This window comes from Augochlora pura, chromosome 2, assembly GCF_028453695.1.
Source record: "Augochlora pura isolate Apur16 chromosome 2, APUR_v2.2.1, whole genome shotgun sequence".
Lineage (NCBI taxonomy): Eukaryota > Metazoa > Arthropoda > Insecta > Hymenoptera > Halictidae > Augochlora > Augochlora pura.
This window is the reverse complement of record NC_135773.1, coordinates 2,659,320-2,682,565: the sequence shown is the minus strand read 5'-3', so window position 1 is coordinate 2,682,565 and position 23,246 is coordinate 2,659,320. Positions and strand designations below refer to the sequence as shown.

Sequence of the window (23,246 nt, the reverse complement as noted above, 5' to 3'; positions counted from 1 at the left end):
ACGCCGAGTCGTTCGCTCGAAATTAACCGACAAATAAATTACAAGGCGTCGGGGATGTCGATGGGGCTCGCACCTTCTAGATCCGGATATTGGTGGCGCAGTCACCGAATTTATTTCGTTTAGCCCGCCGCGCCGCGCCGCGAGGGGAGAGGAGGGGAGGGGAAGGGAGGGAGGTAGAAGGCGAGAGGGAGATGAAAAAAAGGAGAAAGGGAGAGAGAAAAAAGGATTCCAGACGGCGGATTCGAAGGCGTGGAATGCCAAGTGGTGTGTTCTTGAGGAACGGAGATGGAAGTGGCCGCGGATCACGCGTGTGCTTGGACCCGGTCTGACGCACGAAACCGTCCGGGAACAGAAACCAGACACGCGTGTAACGTTAAACCGGGACGTCGATGAAAAACGAACGAGGCGACCGGGCAAGACGGACTTTTTAATGACAGATAAAATCGCCGAGTTACAGATCAGTCGGATATATGTACCTCTGTTCCCGTCTCTTCCTCTCCCTCCCCCCCTCCTCGCTCACCATCCGAGGCACCCCTTCTCGGCGCCATTCGCGCCAGCCATCGCTCCGAAATCCGACGATCAGATAACAGACCGAGCATTAATTTTGTAACCTCTTTGTAATGATGACTCAATTCCGACTGGCATTCCTCTCTTTATCTGCTTCCCATAAAGATTCTGCATCTTTGACACGCCGTGCTGCGTCGAATTTTTCATGATCTAGCGGAGCGATACTCAATCTTTTTTTCTGTTTTGTGTTTCACGATTGCATCGACCCTCAAAGGTCATTAGCGATCACGTTTGTAAGTTTGAAATCTGATTCGGTGAGTCGACGTGTTTCAAGAAATTTATGACGTTTGGGAAAAAAGAAGAAACGGAAGAAGGAACACGAAAAAATGAAGAAGAAAAAAAAAGAGAAGAAAGAGAAGGCAATGTCCGTTATCGCGGACCATTTAAGTAATGAGCCGGCACTTAGCAGTGTCGCTTGTCTTTCATTCCCTGGCGCTCTGTAATCGGTCGGCAGGTCGTTTCCCCGTATAACTCATCCCGTGACTCGTCTTTTCTTCTCGTCCGGACGAACGCGACAATGAGCGGCCAACGAAAGTGAGCGCAGAAAAACCCAATGCTAAGAACCCTCAAAGCTCGTGCTCTCGAGAGGGCAGGCTCCTTCTCGCGGCACAAAGCCACTTTTTCTTCTCGAACGGATCGTTACCTTTGACCTGGACAGTTGCCCCCGACTCCCGATTGTTGTCTTCGACATCAAACAGAGCTCCCGATTATTCCCCCCCTTCCATTGTCAGTTCTACTATTAATCAAAGCGATTTTCTAATGACTAATGTTCTTTGACCCTGCTATCGATCCACGAAATGACTACGTGTTCTCGATGTTTCTAGATTCTTTATTTACTTTATTTGGTTTCCTTACGAATTACAGGTGGCCCATTTCTTTGTACATTATATAGTAATATAATAAAATAAAACAAGAAGATAAGATAAAACAAAGCACACGTTAAAATAGATTAATCTAAACTGGCAGTGCAGCGTATGAATGACTAATCAGTAATTACTAATTACTCTATTATCTAGACGACCTGCCAGATCAAATTTTCATTTTCATACTGTTGTTCGTGCTTGGAAAAATTAATAGAATAGTGTCGAATTAATCAAAGTAAAGATTGGCATTGCTTATCGTCGGGAAACGCGGAAACGAGAAGCCCCGTCTGCATGGCCGCACTTCCGGCAGAAGCCAGCAGGTCCGATGGATGATCGGTCGCTTGCTCTTTCAATTTCCGCGTCCCGGCGGAAGCGGTCGAATCGATTTTCTAGAAATTCGTCATGCGGGAGGAGAAACAGTCGCGGAGCGGCGACCGGACGCCGATCAAGATCGAATCTCGCCGGAACGATTCGTCGCTGGTGTTTTAGATCGCTATCGGATTCGCTGAACCGCGAATCCGTGGACATTGCAACGACACGGCTTTCCATTGTTTTCACCTCCCTGCGGTGCGAAACCGGAGAATTTGCTCGCTGAAATTGCCGGTGGACTGTGTGCTTCGACGCTACTGTCCGACCTTTGGTGCTAATTATGTCGCACTAGCGCGCAGGTATCTGCGATATCTAAAAGAGCAAACGGGAGACACCTCGAGAATACAAGAATGCGCAGATCACTGTCTTAGTTCAATACTGGGACGTTCAAAAAAATCGTGATCTGGAGATAACTATCAATTTCAAATTAAAATTTATTTTGTTAACTCTTCGCACTCGAATAGCGCCTCTGAAGCGCCAATGAAAATTGTTATATAATTAACAAAATAATGTTAACATTATTAAAGACCCTTCTATTAAAAGCATAACAGTTTTACGAGTCACAAGACTCAATCTCATATAACAAATTGTACCAAGTGCTATACTACAGTTGCTTAAAGTGGCTTCGTGGGCAAAGAGTTAATTATGCCTCGATTATTCATTGGAAACAAATTTCAATGGAATAAGTTGAACCATAAAATCGCTAAATTTCGAATATAATCCATACAATTTTATAGAAACTTCTTTCAATAAGTATATTCACGCTAACAAATTACCATTGCGAGTCACGCGCCAATTCTTGAAGATGCACCTGACACTTAGAAAGTCTAGTCGCTACAGTATCCCCGTTCCCCCGATCGATTCCACATTGTCTACGAGACAAAGGAAGCTCGTAGCAGCCGTTCCCGAAAATTTCCTCGGTTTCCGAGCGCGAAGACGACGGGAATACGGGAAGAAGGGGAGGTTTAATGACTCCGAAACGAGGGGTGGCCACGGATCGTTTCGTAAGGGACGATGGACGCGACCGTTACGAGCCGGGCCCGGCCCGCACCTGTTCCTCGGTCGGGCCGGTGCGGGCCGAGCCATTGTGCGTTTTACGAGTCCTCGACACCGCCGTGACACCCAGTGCTTTCTCTCTCTCTCTCTCTCTCTTTCTTTCTCTCTTTCCCACGGGACTCGCAGGCCTTTCGTTAAAGGAACGCTCGATCGTCGGCTAATTCTCGACCTCTGTCGACCCTGTCTTGTCGCATCCTCCTGCTGGACGCGAAATACGGGCTGCTCGTAAACTCCCGGCGTTCCTCACTGCCCTAATCGCGGCTACATGCATACACGGCTGTCCTCTTACCCGTGAAACTTGCTACCTTTTACCGGACGTCCCGTCGAAGCACACCAAACGACTATCGTACGATTCATTATCTATTACTTGGTATTTGTCGAATAAATACGTAATAAATTCTTGTGCACTCCCATGTTGTTTATTATTTAGTAAGAAAATTATTTTGTTCCTTTTTTATTACAGAGATAGCTGTATTTTTTTTACTTTCGAATACAAAAGTTCTTTTATTTTATTTATCTTTAACGCGTTGATGCCGATATTCACGATTTTCTCTGCGAGTCGGCGCCCGAAATTTACAAAAATTAAATAATTATGTTGAGTTTATAATATCGAATTTCCATGTTTTTACTATTGAATATCTGTTTATAATGTTTAGATAAAATAACATAAACCTATTTTGTGGTATCTATTTTGTGAAACGCAGTCAAAATAAGCAAACGTACGCCGCCTCACGGGTCTGACACGTGTGACCCACCGCTGGATGAAGCCGGCGTCAACGTGTTAAGAAAATTTTTCCATGTTCTTTACTTTCGAATAAGAAAATTTAATATCTCTTATACGATCGATCTAAAGTTAATTATGCTCGAACGCGTCGTTTCGCACAACGAGCAAGAAGTTTGCTTCGCTAGGTCACCCGCGAAAATGCGAACAGACCAAGAGAAATCCTATATTGTGTTCGTCATAGCGCAGCGAATCCAGTGTACCGATTACGCGCAACCGCTGCGCTCGGGAGAAATTGGGGTGGCGCTGGCACACGTAGCCCGTCGTATCGCATCGCCTTGCAACGGGCTTCACCGGAGATCGCAACGCTTTGCGGTGTACGCCGGGCCGCACCGGTGGAGGGGGGTAGCGTTCGCGCGCATCTCGCGGATTTTTGCCGTTGTTTGGTCGGCGGGGCCGCGTGAGAAGAAACACTAGACAGCGGCAGCACGGCTCGCTGATATATCGCGGCGGGATACGAGACACCGTGCGTTTCAGCGGCGCGGATAGGGCACGCATGGATGACTTGGGAACTCTCATTCCGCCGCGGCGGATAATCTTGATTGAGGACGTCGGCAACGATGCGAGATTATAGAAATTAATGGTAATCGTTGCCTGTGAGGCCCTCCCCCGCCCGCCACACCATGCTGCTCCATTCCGCTCGATTCCGTTCCATTCCGCTCCTCCCACCTTTTCTTTCGCGGCCGCTACTACCTGTGACTGCGAGACCACGCCGACGCGCCGCGATGCACCTGGGATCCGATGCGCCGCGATGCGACGCGCCGGGACGCGCTGCGTGCAGCCTCGACTGACCCACAAACCAACAAGCGAGCGAGCGAGCGAGCGCGCGCGCGCGCGGGCCCGCGAATTCTACGTGCCAGGTCGCCCGAGACCCGTTGTTCCTCGCTTTGGCGATTTCGTCGAGCAACGGAAACTCTTATGCTAAATGCAGACGTTATCTCGCCGAGGGACCGGCCGAGCGAATGCGCCCGGACTCGCTGCTCGCTAAATACATCGAGTTTTGCTGTGCCGGTGCACGCTGAGGGGACGTTCCGAAATTCAAATTTTCAGAATTCTTCGCTACAGACTCTGCGATAAAATCCGGCGATTTCCTTGTCAGGCAGATGTAGACTCAAAGTTATTGGCTTGATCAATGTATGTACTGGTTATGTTTTATTTCACTTATTTTCTCTTTGTACTTACGCGATTGCTATATAAAATCTCTCTATTTGTTAGCGCTTCTTCGGTAACAAAAGGTTTCTCACATTATCATTAATATTAGTAATTTATTTCCCATGTCGTCGGAATGAAATTTTTTCTTGTATATTGAAGTTCGTAGGCGTCCGAATACTGTTCAACTTTTGTTCGAAACAGTTATTTAAACACGATCTTTCAAAGTCACATGTAGATAGAAACAGTCGACGATTAATCACCGAATAATACATAATATAAAAGAATTATTCCGATAAATGGACCGCGTAATTTGCGTACATTCTCCGCGATAATGGACGTTTTAACGAGGCGAAACACGTCTCGCACCTAGTGCCTAACGATTCATCCTACAATTAGTTTGTACATACTTCAGGTGCACCGTTCTGCACGATCCACTTAACTGATTTCATTCTGCTTTGTTATCGTGTTTCCCATAAAAAGCAACACACGATAAAACTCTCGCCCTAATTGAGCGTGCATCGAACAACATATCGGAGCACGAAGTTCAATTAGCCGAACGAAGAATCGTACACGACGCGCGATGTTTAGACGAACTCTATCTTTGTACGGGGCGATCCAGTTATGCGAGGCCGCTCGCTGGTCCCAGGACGGGTCGATGTAAATGCGGTCCCCAGAGCGCGTTTACGTGACGGGCCCACAACGAAAATGAGCCTCGTTACGAGCTCGCGATGGCGATGCGATGCGATCGGGTCCTTTTTCGCGGGCCCGGGCCCGGCCCGCTGCGTTCCCTTATCGCCGGCCCATCGTTTTCGCGACCCTACCAGACAAAGTAACCGACCGGTCGGATAATTATCGCGAATGGAACCGCGCGTCCGCTTCTACGCATCCCCGACGAACATTCAGCTGCCTTTTATTCCGCCTGGGAACGTCTTGATATCAATTAGCACGGTGCCTAGCGGGTTCGTTAACTGGATTTTTTAGACTGCAGACAATGTGTCGTGTCGGTTGTTTCTCCGATTTGGTCAATGGTAAATTATGTCGGTAGGAAATAATTGGGTGGTGAATTGTTATGTCGTGTGTATTTTGCTTGCCATTTTTCATTGTATATGTTATGATTAATTCTTCGGGCGGTTTATGTATTAGAAGGTTTAACCTATTCACTACCAACTACGAGATATCTCGTGGTAGATGTCTCCCACGACGCGTCTTTAATGGTTCATTAGGTACTGAGAAAAAAAATGGATTTATTTATCATATTTACTTATTATTATATTCGCTATTTATTATCACATTTAATTCATTATTATTTATTTAAAAAGAAGAAACGTTGGTGTCCAGAATGGATTTCTTCAAAATAGGCTTGACAAATAATATATAAAAGTCAGTTTACCAGGGTCTCATTTTATATTTATGTAAGAAAAAGTCCGTAAGTATTATATCCTAGGCTTGAAGAATATTTGTTTATACAATACTGTTAAATAACACATTTAGACACCAATTGATGCAAACATTTTTAAGGTACTTATAAACATGCTAGAATTAAGATAGATGAACCGCGGTCGGTTTATTTCGTAATCGTTAAATTTGCGCTTTCTATAAATGTAGAATAGAGAATGGTGGTGTTAAGTGTCCATCACCGGGAAGCAAATGCATTAAAACGAGAAAGTGTGTGAACGGTACAAACTATTTGCAGACACTTCGCTCCCATAGAAAGTTTCCACTCTTACCCTATCGGTCAACATTCGACGGTAAAGGGGGACCCCTCTTATCACAGCGACAACGATACAGCCCATCCTTATCAGCATTACGCATCGGGGGGGACAGTGTCTCGATTCGTCTCGACACGATTTTCATTTCCAGGCTTTATCTAAAAAATTCAACGGCACGAAGAGGAAAAGCACGCGCAGCCGAATTCCTCTAAAAATTCGAACTCTCTTTTCTCTCATCTTACCGAGAGGGTACGATTTTCGTGGTAGCAACTGCTATTTATCACGAAGGAGATAAACGTTGGGAAGCATTCTGGGGGCCTGGAATGCTTCGATCGTCAATAGATTCAGACACGAACAACGCTGTCCCACATTTTTACAGAGAAATTTTAATAGAAATTAGAACAGCTTTTCAGAGCGATTCTACAGTTTCGATTCGTAGATCCAGTTTTACCGTACAGCGTAACCTCGATTATCCGGTTCGTCGGTATCGGTAATATCTATTGTTCGTGTACGTTTCGCGTGCAATCGACTCGATCTTAGACAAAGATCGAAAGAACGTAAATTGAAAGTGGTGTTAAGGACTGGTCTGATCTAGAAAGGTCGACGAAGAAGGAAGAAGAAGTGAGAGAATGAAAATGGTAAACCGAAACTCTAGCAACGGTGCTCACCTCGTTACGTGAAATGAAATTATAGAACGTAAGCGATAATTTGACTACAGATTTTTAGGCAAAATAAAAATTGTTTTCAACAGTTGCAAACAATGCATTGACATTTTTAGACTGTCTCAATATGTCTATTATTTTAAATCGATACTATCTAATTTTGCCATAAGTATATGAAATCCACGATATAGTGGTAATCAATTAATAAAGGGCAATGAATAGAGATTAACAATAAGTAAAGCAGACATTAGTACCAAATCAAAATAAAGCCTGAGATATATCTTGATTCAAACCATAACTTCTGAGACATGTCCAATGATTTGGTAAAAAAAAATGCTATAAAAGTTGTTCAGTATTCGCTTTTCTACGAATCAGAATATAAAAACCTGCAGGAGAAAGTTCTTTTTCATAAAAAATCTTGATTACCTCGATTTTTTTAAACGTTAATCCATACTTCTGACTGAATATTATTCTAGCTGGTATCGCGACAAATTCAACGACCTGTTATATCACATAACCTTAAACCTTGAAGCAACGCTAAATTCGCCTTTATCAGAACCGTTGGCTCGCGAGACCACTGTACAGCGTGCGACCAAAAAAATTAATTTTTCCAAGGGAGCGAATAATTCCGTCACCCCGGTGCACTGCCGGTACTGTGATCAGCGCGCTAACCGGCCGGTCGTTCGCCGGTACGCGACGTCGGAACGAGCAAAAAGGGTAAAAATGAAATTTTCATTTTCGCAGGCACACATATCGAAACGACTCCGAGCTCGATAAAAACGTGGAACGTTCTCGCCGCGCGCCGGCGAAGAAAGGAGCCGGGGACAGAGGCGCGCACAGGCCACGGAATCCCATGGGCATGCACTCTGTCTGCACGTTGCCCGCAAGGCTGCACTATGCGCGGCGCACGGACGGCGCGCAGTTGCGCAGCAGAGTCTCGCCGCGATGCGGCAGGATGCATGCACAGGGGTCCGCGACGCGCTTAACCGCGGCCGTACGGCAAAGTGCATCCACCTGCGAGTCGCGCGAGCAAGCGACCGCATCCCGGTAGAGAGTTGCTTCGAGAAAAAAGTTAACGGGCCCCGTTAAAGGATTTTGTAACGACCGATGGTGGCCCGAGAGGTCGCGGCCAGCATTATCGGGACACGGCAGCCCTTCTTATTGCGTTAATTAATTACGGATCTTAGTTGCCGGCGGTCCCATTAGAACAGAAAAATAATTGAACTGGATTCCAGCGTGTCAATGTCGCGTCCCGGGCACCGCCGAGCTGCGACCGGTCCTCCCCCGATGCTATCCGGCTCTTTCCGCTCGGAGCCGGTCACTGCTCGTCACTCCGCGACATCGTGCGCTGTCGAGCGTATGACATAATCAATAAGATGATTCTCAAAGCGAGTCCAACTCACTCGAAATCAAGTCCACTTCGACTCACAGAACCTCGTGGAAGATTTTAAGGAATTTCAGTGGTTTGCAGTCAGCTGCTACTGATCATTTTTATACTAATTTAAGGGCAACTATGATTGGATCACCGTGATCAAGACTTTTTCATTTTAACTGAATTTACTACATGCGATAATTACTAGATTGCGGATCTTTATGCGGCATAAAAATCGTTTGCTTTAATTTTGAATCATGGGTGCTCTGTCGACATTTCTCTTTTTCTTCGGTGAATGCAATCGATTGTTAATATTTAAGATTGTATTTTAATTATATTGCATTTCAATTAACTTATATTCCAATTACGTTCATGATTAAACTAATAAATAATTGTATCCATTTAAAGGTTTGAACTACACAATTAAATTATATGCAGTTTAATTACAATATTGTTCAAGTATAATGTAATTAAGCTACGTAACTATATTACAATGATAATTGAATTACAAGGTAATCGAATTCCAATGAAATTTAAACACAACCTAGCTAAATTATGTAATTAAATTGCAATACGTGTAATTGAATTTAGCCAACGGTGGTTACCCAGTTAGCCCTAAACGCGACGGAAATGTCCCGCAAGGAGTCTCCATTACATCGTAAAAACGATTAAAGTCCTATCTGCCCGAAACGGTTCAAGTGAATTCCCCAAGGAGCAACCGGCAAAAATGCAGTCGAGATAAAAATAACTTTCGTTCCTACCTACTAAAACCCGAGAGATTACGCTGCTAGTGAAAAATCGAACTCACCAGTGTCCCTGGTAGGAAGTCTTGACGAGCTTCACTGTGAAGAGGAACTGGATAGCGCAGACGAGCAGACAGCACAAGTTGAGGGAGAGCGCCAGGGCGCATAGCGCCAGAGTGACCTCGTAGACGATGGTGTACTCCTCGGGGCTGATTAGGCTGCTCGGTGTGACGGTTAACGGCGAGATCTTTAGCAGAAAGATCAACGAGAGCAGCGCCAGCAGCAACGACACTAAGCACAATAGTCCGAGACTGGTGAGAGTCTCTCTGGCGCCGGCCTCCTGGTCCTTGTGATTCCTGGACAAGGACGAGGACCAGGAAGCGTTCAAAGGGAACGCGGTGGATCCAGTACAGGTGAGCGGTGCGCCTGGCAGTGGTTGCTGGAGAACAGGCGCGGGGGAGGGTGTGGCCTGGCTGGGCAGCCTGGAGAGCCTGGAGATGTCGAAGCCTCCGTTAACCTTGGCCCTGTTGTCCTGATGATGCAACGGGACCTGGCTGACCGCGGTATGCCCTAACGTGGTCGACACGTTATTGTTGTTGCTGTTGATGTTGTTGTTGTTATTGCCGCCGGCGACGGGGCTAACGCTGTTCACAGAGTGCTTCGACGTCGATAGAGTGGACAGGTTCAACGCGTGACTGTGGTTCAGCCTCTGCGAGAGATTGTTCACGCTCAGCTGCGAGTGATTCAGAGGATGCCGGTGGGTGGAGGACGGCGTAGTAGCCGGCTGATGGTGCATGGTCCCAGACCTCTGCGCCGAGTGCACCACCACCGAGTCGTAGACGTCGACGCCGCGACCGCCGTTCCCGCGGACCGTGCCGCTCTGGTTGTACAGGTGATGCTGCTGGTCCGGATGATGGCCGCCCGAGTGGTGATGATGATGGTGGCCGCCGTGCAACGAGCCCGAGCCTGCCGGATAGTCATTCTGGTGATGCCTGGAGCCCGCTGACGACGGTTGCCCCGTCAGGATGTGCTTCAGCATTACTCGACACGCTGGCCTTCCACGGAGGAAGAAGCTTCTTCTTCTTCTCCTTCCTCCTGGACCTCTACATCGCGTCCAACGATGTCCTCTTTCGGTTGGACCCTAGGACGCAGGCGCTGAATTTTCGTGAGAACGGTCGATCCTTTGGAATCGTTCACTCTGTTAGAGGATCGAGCGACCGGATAGAGGCGAGGTTCCTGGGCTCAAGGAGTTGCTGCACACCAGCTCCAACATGGCGACCGGCATCGGAAGGCTGCCGGCCTGCAGAGCCGACTGCGATCACGCCTGCAGGGAACGGTCAGGGCACCGCTCCGGATGGAGCAGCGCTAAGAGCCTGGATCTGTCGATCATGGCCTCTGTTCTTTGGGCTTTCGAGCAATGGAAGATCATTAGACCATGGAAGTTGTTCGTTCACCGATGCAGCGGACCTTGATTTATTCTTAAAAGACTCCAGTTGCAGACTTATCTCTTCACTGATCTATTAGGTTACTCCTCAACGACGAAGTCCCAACTCACTCTGCGAACATCGACACGGTATCATCGATTTGTCCTCCTTTTTCTAACTCAGCAGACTTTGCTTCCCTCTAGACTTCAGTATCCCATAGTTATCAGCGTGATCCTCTATTTAACTTTGATCCCGGCTAGGTCCACATAGTCCCCCGACTCTTAAACTCGTATTAAATCGATAGTGTAGATAGTCGGTCGAACGAAGAATCGTCTTCAGCTCCCTCCGGAAGCATTCCACCGGCGTTATTAACGCTTCTGTCCTCGGACAAACATGGGAAAGGCCTCGGAGCAGGTGGAATAATAGAAGGCAGCCGGTACCTCGATCCACGGCAACGGGATCTCGGGCCTCTATCGTCGATTCACTCGCCTCCGGCGTGCTGGCACACGGGAAATACCATAGCAAGGTCGATTAAGTCCAGTTTTTCCGTGCGCCCTTCTCGGTTTCCGGCTTGGTACACGCCGTGGTCTCTCTCTCTCTCTCTCTGCGACGCAGGTGTGCCAGGGGTATGCTCTCAGGAGAACAGCGTAGTCGAGCGATCGCGGAATGGCGCTGGTTGTGTGGCACAGCCGAGCATGATTAGATCCCGTGCGATATCTCGGTGACCTTGTCAATGAGAATAGCGGCTCGTTAAGGCGGCTGCAGCCTCGGTCTGCCTCTGTGTCGAGTTCCAGCGAACTCGTCAGCCGGCATGGCTTCCGAGATGGTCCCTCTGGAAGCAGGTACGATGGAATAATTAATGGTTATGTCGCCCCCTTCTCTGCGCGCGCGCGCGCGTGCGTGTGTGCGTGCGCAGAGCGTGAAAAAGAACGATCGACGGGACGGTGTAATTCGATTTGATTTATTCGTACGAGGGAATTGTCGTGGCTTTGTCGAACGAAGAATGGGAGACGATTCGAGGATTCGGTGGGCCGAGCAGGTACGAAGGTCGTGGTGTGGATCGAGCTGGTCGACCGAGAAAGAATTCGCGCAGGTCTTAGATCCCTTTTGGGAGTTACGTTTGACTTTTGAGAAAGTATCTTTCTATTTAATCGAAAGAAATGCCGGCCATTCTTTGGGAATCTCTTACAGGAAAATTAATTAATATGAGTATGTGACAAATGTGTCTATTACATGCTAAGTGACCCTACTTTATTTGGTTTCTCTGCAATAAATTTCTAATGATGATTGATATTTTTTATGTGTCTTGATGGAAAGGTAGCTTCTCTAAGACAATATTAAATTAATTTGTAATTAATTAGTTTCTTCAGTTGCTTCTTTTCACACGAACGATACAGTGTATCGGGAAAACATAATAATATTGAAATAATTAACAATCTAGGATTTCGAGAAGCATTATGCGACTACCTCCGGCACTCGCCAGCGAAAAGATGACCGTCTATACTTTCAAATAATTTCTATGGTATTTTAGGAACTTCCGTCTCTTACATGTTTCATTTTAACATTTGATGTGTCGTGTACGGCGAATATAAAGTGAATTATGTTCGTTTATTTCTAAATATCTTGAGTTTAATTTATTGGTATTCAAGATCGTATTACTATATGTCATTGAATTCGTCTTGATTCTAGCTACCACGATATACCGATAGTAACATGTAATCCCATTTAAGAAAACGTCGATGTTCCCGAAATCTCGAACACTATCACCTTCGAAAATAAATTACTTCCACCGCAACACGTGTCCCTTTGAATCGTACAATCTGTTCCTCTAACATTTTTGAATATCATTATTGATAACGAAGATATTGCTTTGTAACAGCTTCAATTAATCACCCTGTACAAAAACCAGTGACGGATCATGTAGTTGCGGGAAAGGTATCCATCTACCGGCGAATACCGAAGATAGCCGCCGCGGTACGATACACCTTCCACTCTACTCTTCTCCTCTCCATTGCCATGGCTGGCCCGAGGATCCTAAGCCCTTATCTCGTTCGATTCGATCGACTACCGGTCGCCGCCGGGACGAGAAGAATAGGTCGTTGCGACGAATAAAAAGTCTTACGTACCGGGTGTCGTATAAACCCTATTCCTAATCGGAAAACGTTCACCAATTTCCATACAATTAAACCTACGTCGAGAACAATTCGACTGTCTCGCTATCCACCGCAAACTTGCCCCAAAGCTTTCACGCGAACAGATTGTAAACCAACAACCAAATCGAACGTGTCTAGACACAAGGGTACACCCAATATACACGGCTGAGCGTGTTCGAGCTGAAAATCGCGTTCGCATCTGGTGGAGCCGTTCGATCAGAATTGTAACCGGTGCCTTTTATAGTCTACTTATCCGCGTGAGCGACGTCCGTACTATGAATTTCTAATGAATTACGGTACCAGCAGATTCTACGGTCCCCCTCTCCGCCGTACGTACCCGGCTCGGAGTTGCTCGTTTAAATGTTTCCACGCGAATACCGTCGGGCCGCGAGGCAACCGGCGCTTGTACCACCGTTGTGTACCACTATGTAGCACTAATTTGCTGTCTAAACAGCGCTGACCTCTTCTACGAATCCGGCCGTCCTTTTCGAAGCCTGTCCTCTTGTGCAACGCCTGCTCGCTGGCAACAATAGAATCGCCATGGAAACTAGACAATGGACGATTTAATCGAAACGTCGAACTGTTGCGTGGACATTTATTTTGTCCACGATGAAATCGGAGGTGTCACGAGCCAAACGAAGAAATAAATCCTTGCCGCGGCTACGTCGGAAATTGTACCTTTCATTCTGGTGTGTGCACGCCGACGAACAACATGAGTGTACAAAATAGTGGTCGCTGGACTCCAAGACTTTGTGCACTTTATGCATTTGGAATGAAATAATTATGCATTTGATATATGAATAAAATAAATATGCATTTGGAGTGAAATAATTACGCATTTGAAATGAAATAATCATGCATTTCAAATAACATAATTATGCATTTGGAGTATAATGACTATGCATGCGAAGAAACTGATTATGCGTATAATAAACTCTTTCTGTGCACAATAAAATCATTGCACACGGAACGAAATGATTAGACTGCAGTTTTTTATACAGCGCCTACATACACGTTCATTCTTATTAATGACTTGAACAAGTCGATAACAGTGTTTGCAAATTCATTAAATGGCTCTACCGTTTCACAATTGAACCGCTCATTTTTCTCGGGAATACATAAAATCCGCAGTCTAACGAGTCTGCATAGAATAAAATATTCAGTAGACAAATATAAACCGTAGGAACTGTGTCTTGAATCCTTTCACCCTGTGCCCAATATTTATAATCAATGATCTCCTGGGAAAATGGTCGGTTCAATTTCGCGGCTCACTGTAACGCGTAACGGGTAAATAGAGTTGCCAGTTCGCGTTTCAAACTAGTAAAACTGTCGCAAAACAATTACGAATCGCAAATAGCGGGAAATAACGGCGAAGAACGGAAGGAACGATAAAATTCCTTGGGACCAAAGACGGTGTTTAGACTTCTGTTACGCCGCCACGTGCACTGTCTATACAGAACGGCGGCGGTGGTAACCGAGCAAGTCAATAAAGAACGAGGTAGATCGCGAGACGGGTTCCCGCGACGCGGACGCGTACAATATAAACGCGACCGAATTAACTGTATCGCGCTGGTAAAAGAATACGGAGGGAACCTGTGGCGGCGGGTCACTTCCTCTCCTCGGTGGCCGACCGGCGTATTTTCCGGTCGTTAACTCCGCCATAATGCGATATTAAAGAGCCGGGACATTTAGATCTGCCGCAACGGCGCGGAGACTATGTAATTTTTCAACCTGTTTATTATCGAGTTACCGCGGCGGGTATCATTTTCCGCGGCCGAAACGTCGGGGCTCCTGTTTCGAATCGCTTCCGCGACTCTTCCTTCTTCCTTGTTCGCTTTTCCGTCATTCTTCAGGGGACGCTAACCCCTTTGCGCAACCGTTGAATTACGATGAATATTTCACGTACACGGGAAACGCGTGGGCTGCGCCAATTCTGCCGCATCGCGATGCACAGGGTGGCACCGTCGCAATTATTCTTACCACTTTAGTTTCGTTAATATTACGGTAAACAGGCTACGGGATTTCATGCATTCTTGCGAATGAATCGAGAACCTGCATCTTTACATTTGATCATAATTTAGTGGTCACTTTTTTATTATACTAGGCTTACGAAACCCGTGAAAATGACGGGTCGCTAATCTTTTAACCTATTCAGTGTAACTGCTGCTTGCGGTATATATTACAATAATACTTGTTAAACGCTACTTTGGCTAATTTATATTATCGAAGAAAGATATAGTTTTCCGTCAAGTTTCTACAATAGGAAATAAAAAACAAAACTGCTTATAGCTTGTCACAGAAAATACCAGCAATTTGTCACACAAAATACTAACCGCTCGAACATAAAAATTTCAAAAGCTTGTGTGCAAGAATGTCAACGCCCATCACAACGCTATCCTGTCAAGATATCTCCCAGTAACTTGGTGGTTCGCCGACGATTTACGAACAAAGCTTAAGAATTCTCTCGAAGGATTTTTATAGGCTCTCATAGGATCCAGAAGCACGGACATCCTTGGGATTTTGAAAGTTCGTAGAAACGATCGCGCGGAGAAGGCAAAAGTTTGCGAGACTTTTGTCTCTTGGTTCGCATAATATGGGTCAGTCAGGTGGTTGGTATCGACCGAGCGAAAAGTAAATGCTCTCCGACGAGTATTATTGCTCGATCAATATTTGCTAGCTCTTTTTTCTCAATCCCACCAACCACAACTTTCCTTTTCTTCTTGCTCCACTCGCTTGTTTGAGCAGAGCTTTATGCAGTACAAACAGTGGGCACTCCGATCGACGCGACCTATTTTTTATTTACTTCATCGAGCTTGGAACGTGCATATTTATTTGGAAATATAAATTAGGAACCGAACTGAATCGCAATGCTAAGAAGCGCTGTGTAAATGCTAGAATTCAGTAGAATTGAACCAAGAAATATATGTTCACTACTGTTCAAGTCTTAAACTTTAAGAAACAGGAAGACCGTTATTAAATTGGACAAAATACTTTGCCCTAAAGGAATATAATTTCTCTACCACCTTCGTACCTGAGATCGATGTAAAGGCACTAAAATCTATATAAAAGTGAGCACCAAAATGGCGGCGCAGCGATCCATTAATTGGAGCACCGACGGTCGACGATCAGCCTCGCTCTGATTTCGAAGCGGTGTCGCCAGCGATCGCCGTGCGAAACGATTGTTTCGCGGGCAGATTTCAGCGATTCGTCGAAGGTAAATGGCGGATCGAAGATTGACGGGGGAACTTCAAATACCTTCGGAGGCTCGATCCAATACCGTTACCCTGTTCCGCGGTGAGGGCCGGAGCCGACTCGAGCCTCGTTTCGGTCGTTCGAGCCGGAATATCGGCGCTATTTTCTGGTCTGAAGCCGATCAATGAGAGAACCGGTGCAACGAAGACACGCCATACGCCAATGAAATATCGACGTTTTCCAAGTGCATCGTGCTCGAACTATCCTCGCGATGCTCTTATTCAGACGCGAAGACGCCTTCTCGCAATCGAGCAGGAGAAATCCGGCGATTTCGCAAATGCTAATTTATTAAGTGCACTCGATCGTTCTGGGGTTAACCGAGTCTCTATACTTCTGCTCCCGCTATTTTCTCAGTCCTTCTTGCGAGGTTCTGTTTCTTGCGATTTTATTGACGATTCTTGTGTCTCTATTTCTGCATTTTTTATTTCTCTATTCATGCAACTCTGTTTCTACGATATTCCTGACAATTTTTAAGCTTCTTGTAAAAATGAAGCAATTAATCAATCAAATAAAATACATTTGTATATTTCTGCTGCTATTTATATCTGATATCTGAATCCATCGATTTTTCGAAGAAGAAAAGCTGTTTTACATTGGTGTTAGCAGCACACTTTCCATTAAAACTGCAATAAAAACGCAAGAAAAAGTCGTATCTTCAATTTCAATTGCTCGTTGTAAAGAGCAACCTTCAATCTTCAAGTTAGCATGATCCCTGATATAAAAAGAAAATTTGCCACGCTATACAGCCTGACATAACCTGTATTTAAAAATCTGCAAAATGTTCGAGACAACGCGTTACCTTCGCTTCCTAGTCAGAATAGCAATACGTCATCATATTCTTGAAAAAGAACACATTACAGAAATCAAAGTACAGGCCTTCCCCTTTAAAACGAACCAGAGAAGTTCCTGCTCGGACTATTTTTCGCGAAACCGAGCCAGAATGATCATCGCCAAAGTTGCGCGCACGATGACAACGCCGAGTCGTCTAATTCCGAATCTCGGATCGTTCTGGAAACTTGGCAGCCTCGTCCGAGTACCAACACGCTTTCCAGAGTGCCGAGATGAAGTCGTTCCACGGTCGACTATTACTCGGTCGGCCAGAAAATTTCGCTCGCAGCGAGTCGTTAGCGAGTCGTAATATTCTCCCGTTACCGGAGTCGCCCGGTCATCAAGGTCTGCTCTCTCGGCTCAGGGTTTTGAATTTTCACGGGGTAACATGACTCGATCCCGCGAATCCCTCTCGTTGTCTCCCTCCTCCGGGTCTGGCCACGATGTTCCAGATCACGTGGCACGATCCTGAACCGCAGAATCTGCCCGGAGGCGAGGGAGAACGGGAGAAGAAACGGAGGAGAGATCCGACGGAGGCAACGGAGAGACGCGGAGATCGGGAGAGCGAGAGAGCGAGAGATCGAGTAGAACAGGAGAGCACGGGAAAGAGAGAGAGAGAGAGAGACTCTACAGGAGAGGAGAGGCCGTTGTCAATAGCCAGACTTGACTCATAGAAACGGGTTCCGCTCGCATTCCGGACGTCCAGCCTGCTGTGGTCACGCTGCCTTCGTCCAAGCTCACCGGCGTCTATCTATACATATGCAAGCATAGTTAGTCGGCGGTGGACCAGCCGTGGTTCCACGCGATTCCTGTGCTTTTATTCGACCGGCCGACACCTGTACACCCCGGGACCAGGATCCAGGCTCCCAAATCGTCCTGGATTTCACGATTAACTCGAACAGGTGGTTTTCGATTACACGGGATTTGTCCCACCGGTTTGCGATCCGCCCGATAGAGTTGTAACGTTGGGCATCGTTGTCGAGTCGTCGAGAGTGAGTGCAAAAAGTTCATCGCGTGGACTACGACCAGTCTAAACGCTGCGAAGTCGATTAGAGCCACATCGTAACCGATCTTCGGATTTCTTGACGGATTACGGATAACGGAGTCGTCGAGGACTTTAAGTTTTCCATCGAATTAGCTGCTCAGACTGTGCCACTGATCTTCGAGGACTCGCAACGAGCTTTCCGAAAGGGTTCCGTAGAATCTCTCGAGGGGTTCCGAGGAATTTCAAGTTGTCGTGGATATTTTCTAAACGTCTCACAGTGCTTCGTCTACGTGGGAACTCAGGACAGAAAACGTAACTTCTAAACTAATCTCCTTTCGAGCTGACACTTGTAATACTTTTTTAAATTATTTAAACTGTAACCCTGTAACTTTAGAGCGAATAGACAGCTTCGATAAAATAAAATTTATCTGCGCTCTTTGAAGATCAATAAACATGTAACAGCAATAGACATTTGTTCTTTCGTGAGTATTTTACTTAACACATTAAAGGCGGGGTATATCTTGACGAAAGTATGCTAGGTAACGCGGCGACCGCCCGCCTCGTTTTCCGTCCTAGAGCGGGCGATAATTTGTGTAATCATAAAAAAGATTTAGACTTAAAACAGTTTATTTAAACTCTTAAAGCTACAAGAAATATTAAAAAAGAACTAAACACTAGATAAATCGTATTGCCACGACTCCCGCCTTTAACGTGTTAAGATGCCATAACTTCGGACTGAATCACTATTTGTAATAGAATAAAAGTTGTCTAAACCTTCTTGCAAGCTCAGTAAAATACGTCCTCAAAATTTCAAGTTAATATCTCTGACAGTCCCCTTCCAAAAAATCCCGAACGTCGCACTATCTTACAATCATCGAACCGAAAAGATTCTTCACTTCAACGAAAAATGTCTAATTACCCATAAAAATGCAATAAACCAGTCTAGATCGAGCAGAGTACAGCAATGCGCTTCATCATGATGCAGCGTAACCAGACACATAATTGAGCCGTTCAGTGTACACATCGACTAACTCCACTTTTTGAAAAATCTTAAATTTAAGTGTCAAAGCACTTGGTATAGTCCTAACTTTTTATATTTATAATAACTTTCCTGAATAATAAAGATTAACACCATTAAACGGCAAAATTTTTTTTTCTTTTTGGTTTTGGCTATTCTTTCTTGTTAATTTTATACATTAAATAATATTAATTTTATACATTAAATTATACGTTAAACGAAAGCTATATCTGTATTTATTCATTCTACATTATATATGTGAATCTATGTTATAACAGGAATTTTAAAAATCAATGTACATCATTTCATCGCGTTTCTCGACTTTTTGTTTTATGGAGTTAGTCGATGTGTGCACTGAACGGCTCAATTGTGGATTATCGTAGAGTTCGGACGGCGATCGACTATCGATCGTGTCCGTGTGGTAGCTACGAACAATTGTCTCAACAAGCATCTGCCCCGTAAATTGTTATAGCAAATGTTGACCGGAGGTTGCCGATAGCACCGGGAGCGTGAGAATGCCAGCGTGAATTCTTTCAGCGGTTCCTGCGATTTTGCATATGGCATACGGCTGCATGAGAGAGAGAGAGAGAGAGAGAGAGAGAGAGAGAGAGAGAGAGAGATTTAGAAAGAGAGAGCGATCCGCGTTGCATGCGGGCTCGCAGCGCGCAGGATCGTCGCAACCGTGGTTCGTTTAATTTACGATACGTCAATCGCCATTGGTAGACGGGAAGGCATACGCTCCGTCGAGTCCTAATTAGAATCCGCGATCCTCCCGCCCATAAATTACGAAATTGAAAAGCGCGCGCGCCGAGTACGAGGGGCCTGGCGCGCATTCGGAATCCCGAAAACTGCTGGCAAGTCACGTTCGTGTCATAAACCCGGTGGCGCTCAGGCCTCCACGGGAACCCATTCAGCGGCCAAGGTCGCTTTTTTGCCAAATTTTCCGAACACGTTTCCATAGAGTCGGCCCAAAGGAGCGGAATTCGTCTCGGACGCAGAGCGAATACCGTCGGTGATACCGTGTCTTGAGGACGAGGATGTGTTCGCCTGTCGTATGTCTTCTTTTTAGTATCTCCCAACCGTCGCAAAATGTGCGATCCAACTGACGAAACTAGCAAATCCATGATACTCAAACCATAAAACTTTTTATCAAAAAGTATTAATAAATCTGCATGGATTTTAATATTTATCCATCGTTTTGCATTGCCAGAATTTCCATGTGAAAAATTTCACGTTTACAAGATGTGTGTTCAGTATTGCAGTATCTTTAAAGATGCTAGGATAGTTTTCTTTCAATATTTAATAATTTGTACTATATTTTTATGTTTCTTTATCTATCAACTTTTCGTAACACTCTATTATGTTGTCTTCATTTATATTTCTACTCTATAATATTAAACAGAAGCAAGACATTACGACGTGATATTACAAAAAAAAACGTTTTCATATGAAAGTCTACAGTATTACGAAAAAGGTCGTACAATTTTTAGCTGTGTTTATACACGAGCAAAAATTGATTAGCTAAACAATTCTACCCTCCTACATTTCGTGCGATCGGCATCAAACTTAATGTACTAAAAACGAAAAGGTTTTTGAGCTTGTTCCATACCGCTCCTGTCGATGTATGACGCGATCGAGTCTTAACACTAGAAAGACGGGAACTTGAAGACGGGAAAATGACTGCTTTTCGACAATATAGGTATAACACACATATATATATACCGGAAATGAAGGAGGGGAGGGGGGGGGCAACAACAATGATTTATAAACGCATTTATATGTTGTAGAAAAAGTCACAAAATTATAAGAAGCTGTGTCATTATTTACATAATTATTCTTCTAATTGGAAATTGAAAAGCAGTCAAAATGACTTGCTCGGGCAATCTAGTGTTAAAGGGCTAATCAAGTCACGAGAATTTCGCGCGGAAAAGTCAATTGCATTATTACGAACGTCACCCTGAATAATACATACGGCATAATACACTGTCCATTATTCCTATTCAAGTCAATGCGCGCAAACAGGGTTCCGAGGAACACCCCGTAGAACGTTGTGCACGTGCATAAGGTACAAACGAGAGCTATGCATCATTTTCACGTTAAAATGGCAAACGACGGGAACGGTTACTCTTTACTCGTGATCGTGTCGTGAAACACGATAATTTTAGCGCTCCAGGAGCGTACAGTCTCGTCGCCGCACGACGCGATCCCGTTCGCCGTGGTTACCAAGGAAATCAATCGAACGACGTCCATTACCTAACTCAAATTCATATCCGAGATCAACTCCAATAGAACGAATTCTCTTGGTTGCCGATACTATTTCGTGAAGCACGGACGTTCGTCGTTTCGCTTATTTTTGAAATATTATCATTGAAAGTTAATCTTTACACGAATCTAGTATATTTTCGTTTAGGACTGCAAATCATAAAGAGTGTCGATAGAGTAATCGATGTTAATGAAAAACTAAATTTTAATTTCATTAAGTAAAATATTTTAAGTTTGAGAACTTTTTGAGATTGGAGCATTTGCAGTCGCTTCGTATAGATAACCGGCACGGCTATTTCGAGCCTTTCGGCTTAGTTTCACGAGCGAATATTGCACTTGATAGGATCGCTATCTGGCCCGTCCCGGCCCGCTAAAAACTCCGCTCGCGAACAATGCATCCTGCGGAGCCGCGCGCGCATGATTTATGCTCGAGGATCCGCACACACGCTCGCCGCACCGGCTGGAATTAAATTACTTTCACGGGGCATTTGCCTTCGTGAAATCGACGCGATCTTTTCGCGAGAGAGAAGGAGAGAGAGAGAGAGAGAGAGAGAGAGAGAGGGAGAGAGAAAGTGAGAGCCGTAATCTTATTACGAACAATACGCGCCGGACGTCCGTGTTTCATTAAGCCGCGGACAATGGTGGGCCAGATGCCCCCACCACTTCACGATCTATTAGCATGGATATCGTTGAGGGCAATAATTACGGCTAATTAATAGCTGGAATAATCGCCGGACGCTTCGCAGGCGTTCCCAAAATCATACATAGGAAAATTGCGTCGGATTCCTTAGCTAACCCGTGTATCTGATTAATAAATTTCACACACTTATGACAAAAATGAACAACATATTATTAAGAAAATTGACAGAAAGCTTCTTCAACTAGAACAATATTTATTTAATTTAATAAGGTAGATCGACAAGTTGATTTCATAAGTGAAATTAGATTAATAAATTAATATAATAAGTTAAATTGAAATAATACATTAATATTATAAATTAAATTAATAAGCTAATTTTGTAAGCAATATTAACAATCTATGTAAGATTAATGGATTTTCCCGAATAAATAAATAAATGTGCGCAAGAAATTGGTCCGTCCAATGAAATGGTGAATTAATTATCCAAGTCGCGCGGCGTGTCGATGAACTTACGAAACGAAGTGGGCCAGGCTCGACGAATCGCATCGCCGGCGAGGTTCCCACGCAGAAGAAGCAACGAGTCGTTTGAAGGATCATCTTGGGGGGAGGGAGGGGGACACCTTGGCACCACCCTCCTAATTGCGTCGAAGGCGTCGGCCGGGGGCGGCAGGATCAACACGCTGCCCTGTTGACACTTTCATTTTCCGGAACCGCGAGTTAATCAATCGCGCGCACGGCTCGCGCGGCGTCCGCCCGCGAGGAAAAACGCTTTTGCTTTTCGGCGCGGGGAATCGTCGGCGAACGAATTAAAAGCCACGTGACGCGACGTCCGCCCGGCGGCTGCATCGGAACGAATAAAGCGGAGCGCCGCCGCCGCCCCCCCGAGGAAAGGGTGGCGCGCGAGGCGGCGGGAGCGGTGCACGAAGCAGAAACCGCAGCGCAAGCCAGCGAATTCGTGAAATTGGATGAAACTCGCTCGGATAGGACTTCGCCCGTCATCGAGGAAACCTCACGTGGCGAATAAGCTCGTAATAATTCCGGAGCGGCGCGCTCACGGGCTCCCGGGCGCAGAAAACCCAGCCGGCCGGTGCTACCCGCTGTAACCCGACCCGCTTTTTCTCGATTTCCTTAAGCGCACCCTCCTCCCAACCCCTCGACACCCCCACCGACGTCGATCACGGGGAAACGAGTTTCTGCGACGGCGAGCCGTAGAAACGCCGGCGGAACTAACGTCTAAGAAACGACGTCGCGAAATAGGACAAAATTCGAACCTGGCAAAACAGACCTATGTACTCAGCAGTGACGCCGTTTATGACTTGCGCGCGGATCAACGTGAATCGGAGACTTCAAACTTTTGTTTCCCGTTCGTTTTATTCGCAAACCATTTTGTAATCGTAGAAATAGTGTTTT

General features: G+C 45.5%; 1 protein-coding gene across 1 annotated transcript in view; it reads right to left on the bottom strand.

Annotated features, from left to right (window-relative positions):
- The window catches only part of LOC144477803 (uncharacterized), a 38,018-nt gene extending 15,583 nt beyond the window's left edge, over positions 1-22,435 (bottom strand). The window contains exons 1-2 of the mRNA XM_078195544.1: positions 22,350-22,435; positions 9,340-11,530 (exon numbers count right to left, since the gene is read on the bottom strand). Coding sequence (XP_078051670.1) covers positions 9,340-10,313 — 974 coding nt within the window. The 5' untranslated portion in view covers positions 10,314-11,530; positions 22,350-22,435. The remainder of the gene's footprint in view (positions 1-9,339; positions 11,531-22,349) is intronic.
- Positions 22,436-23,246: the final 811 nt, after the last annotated feature.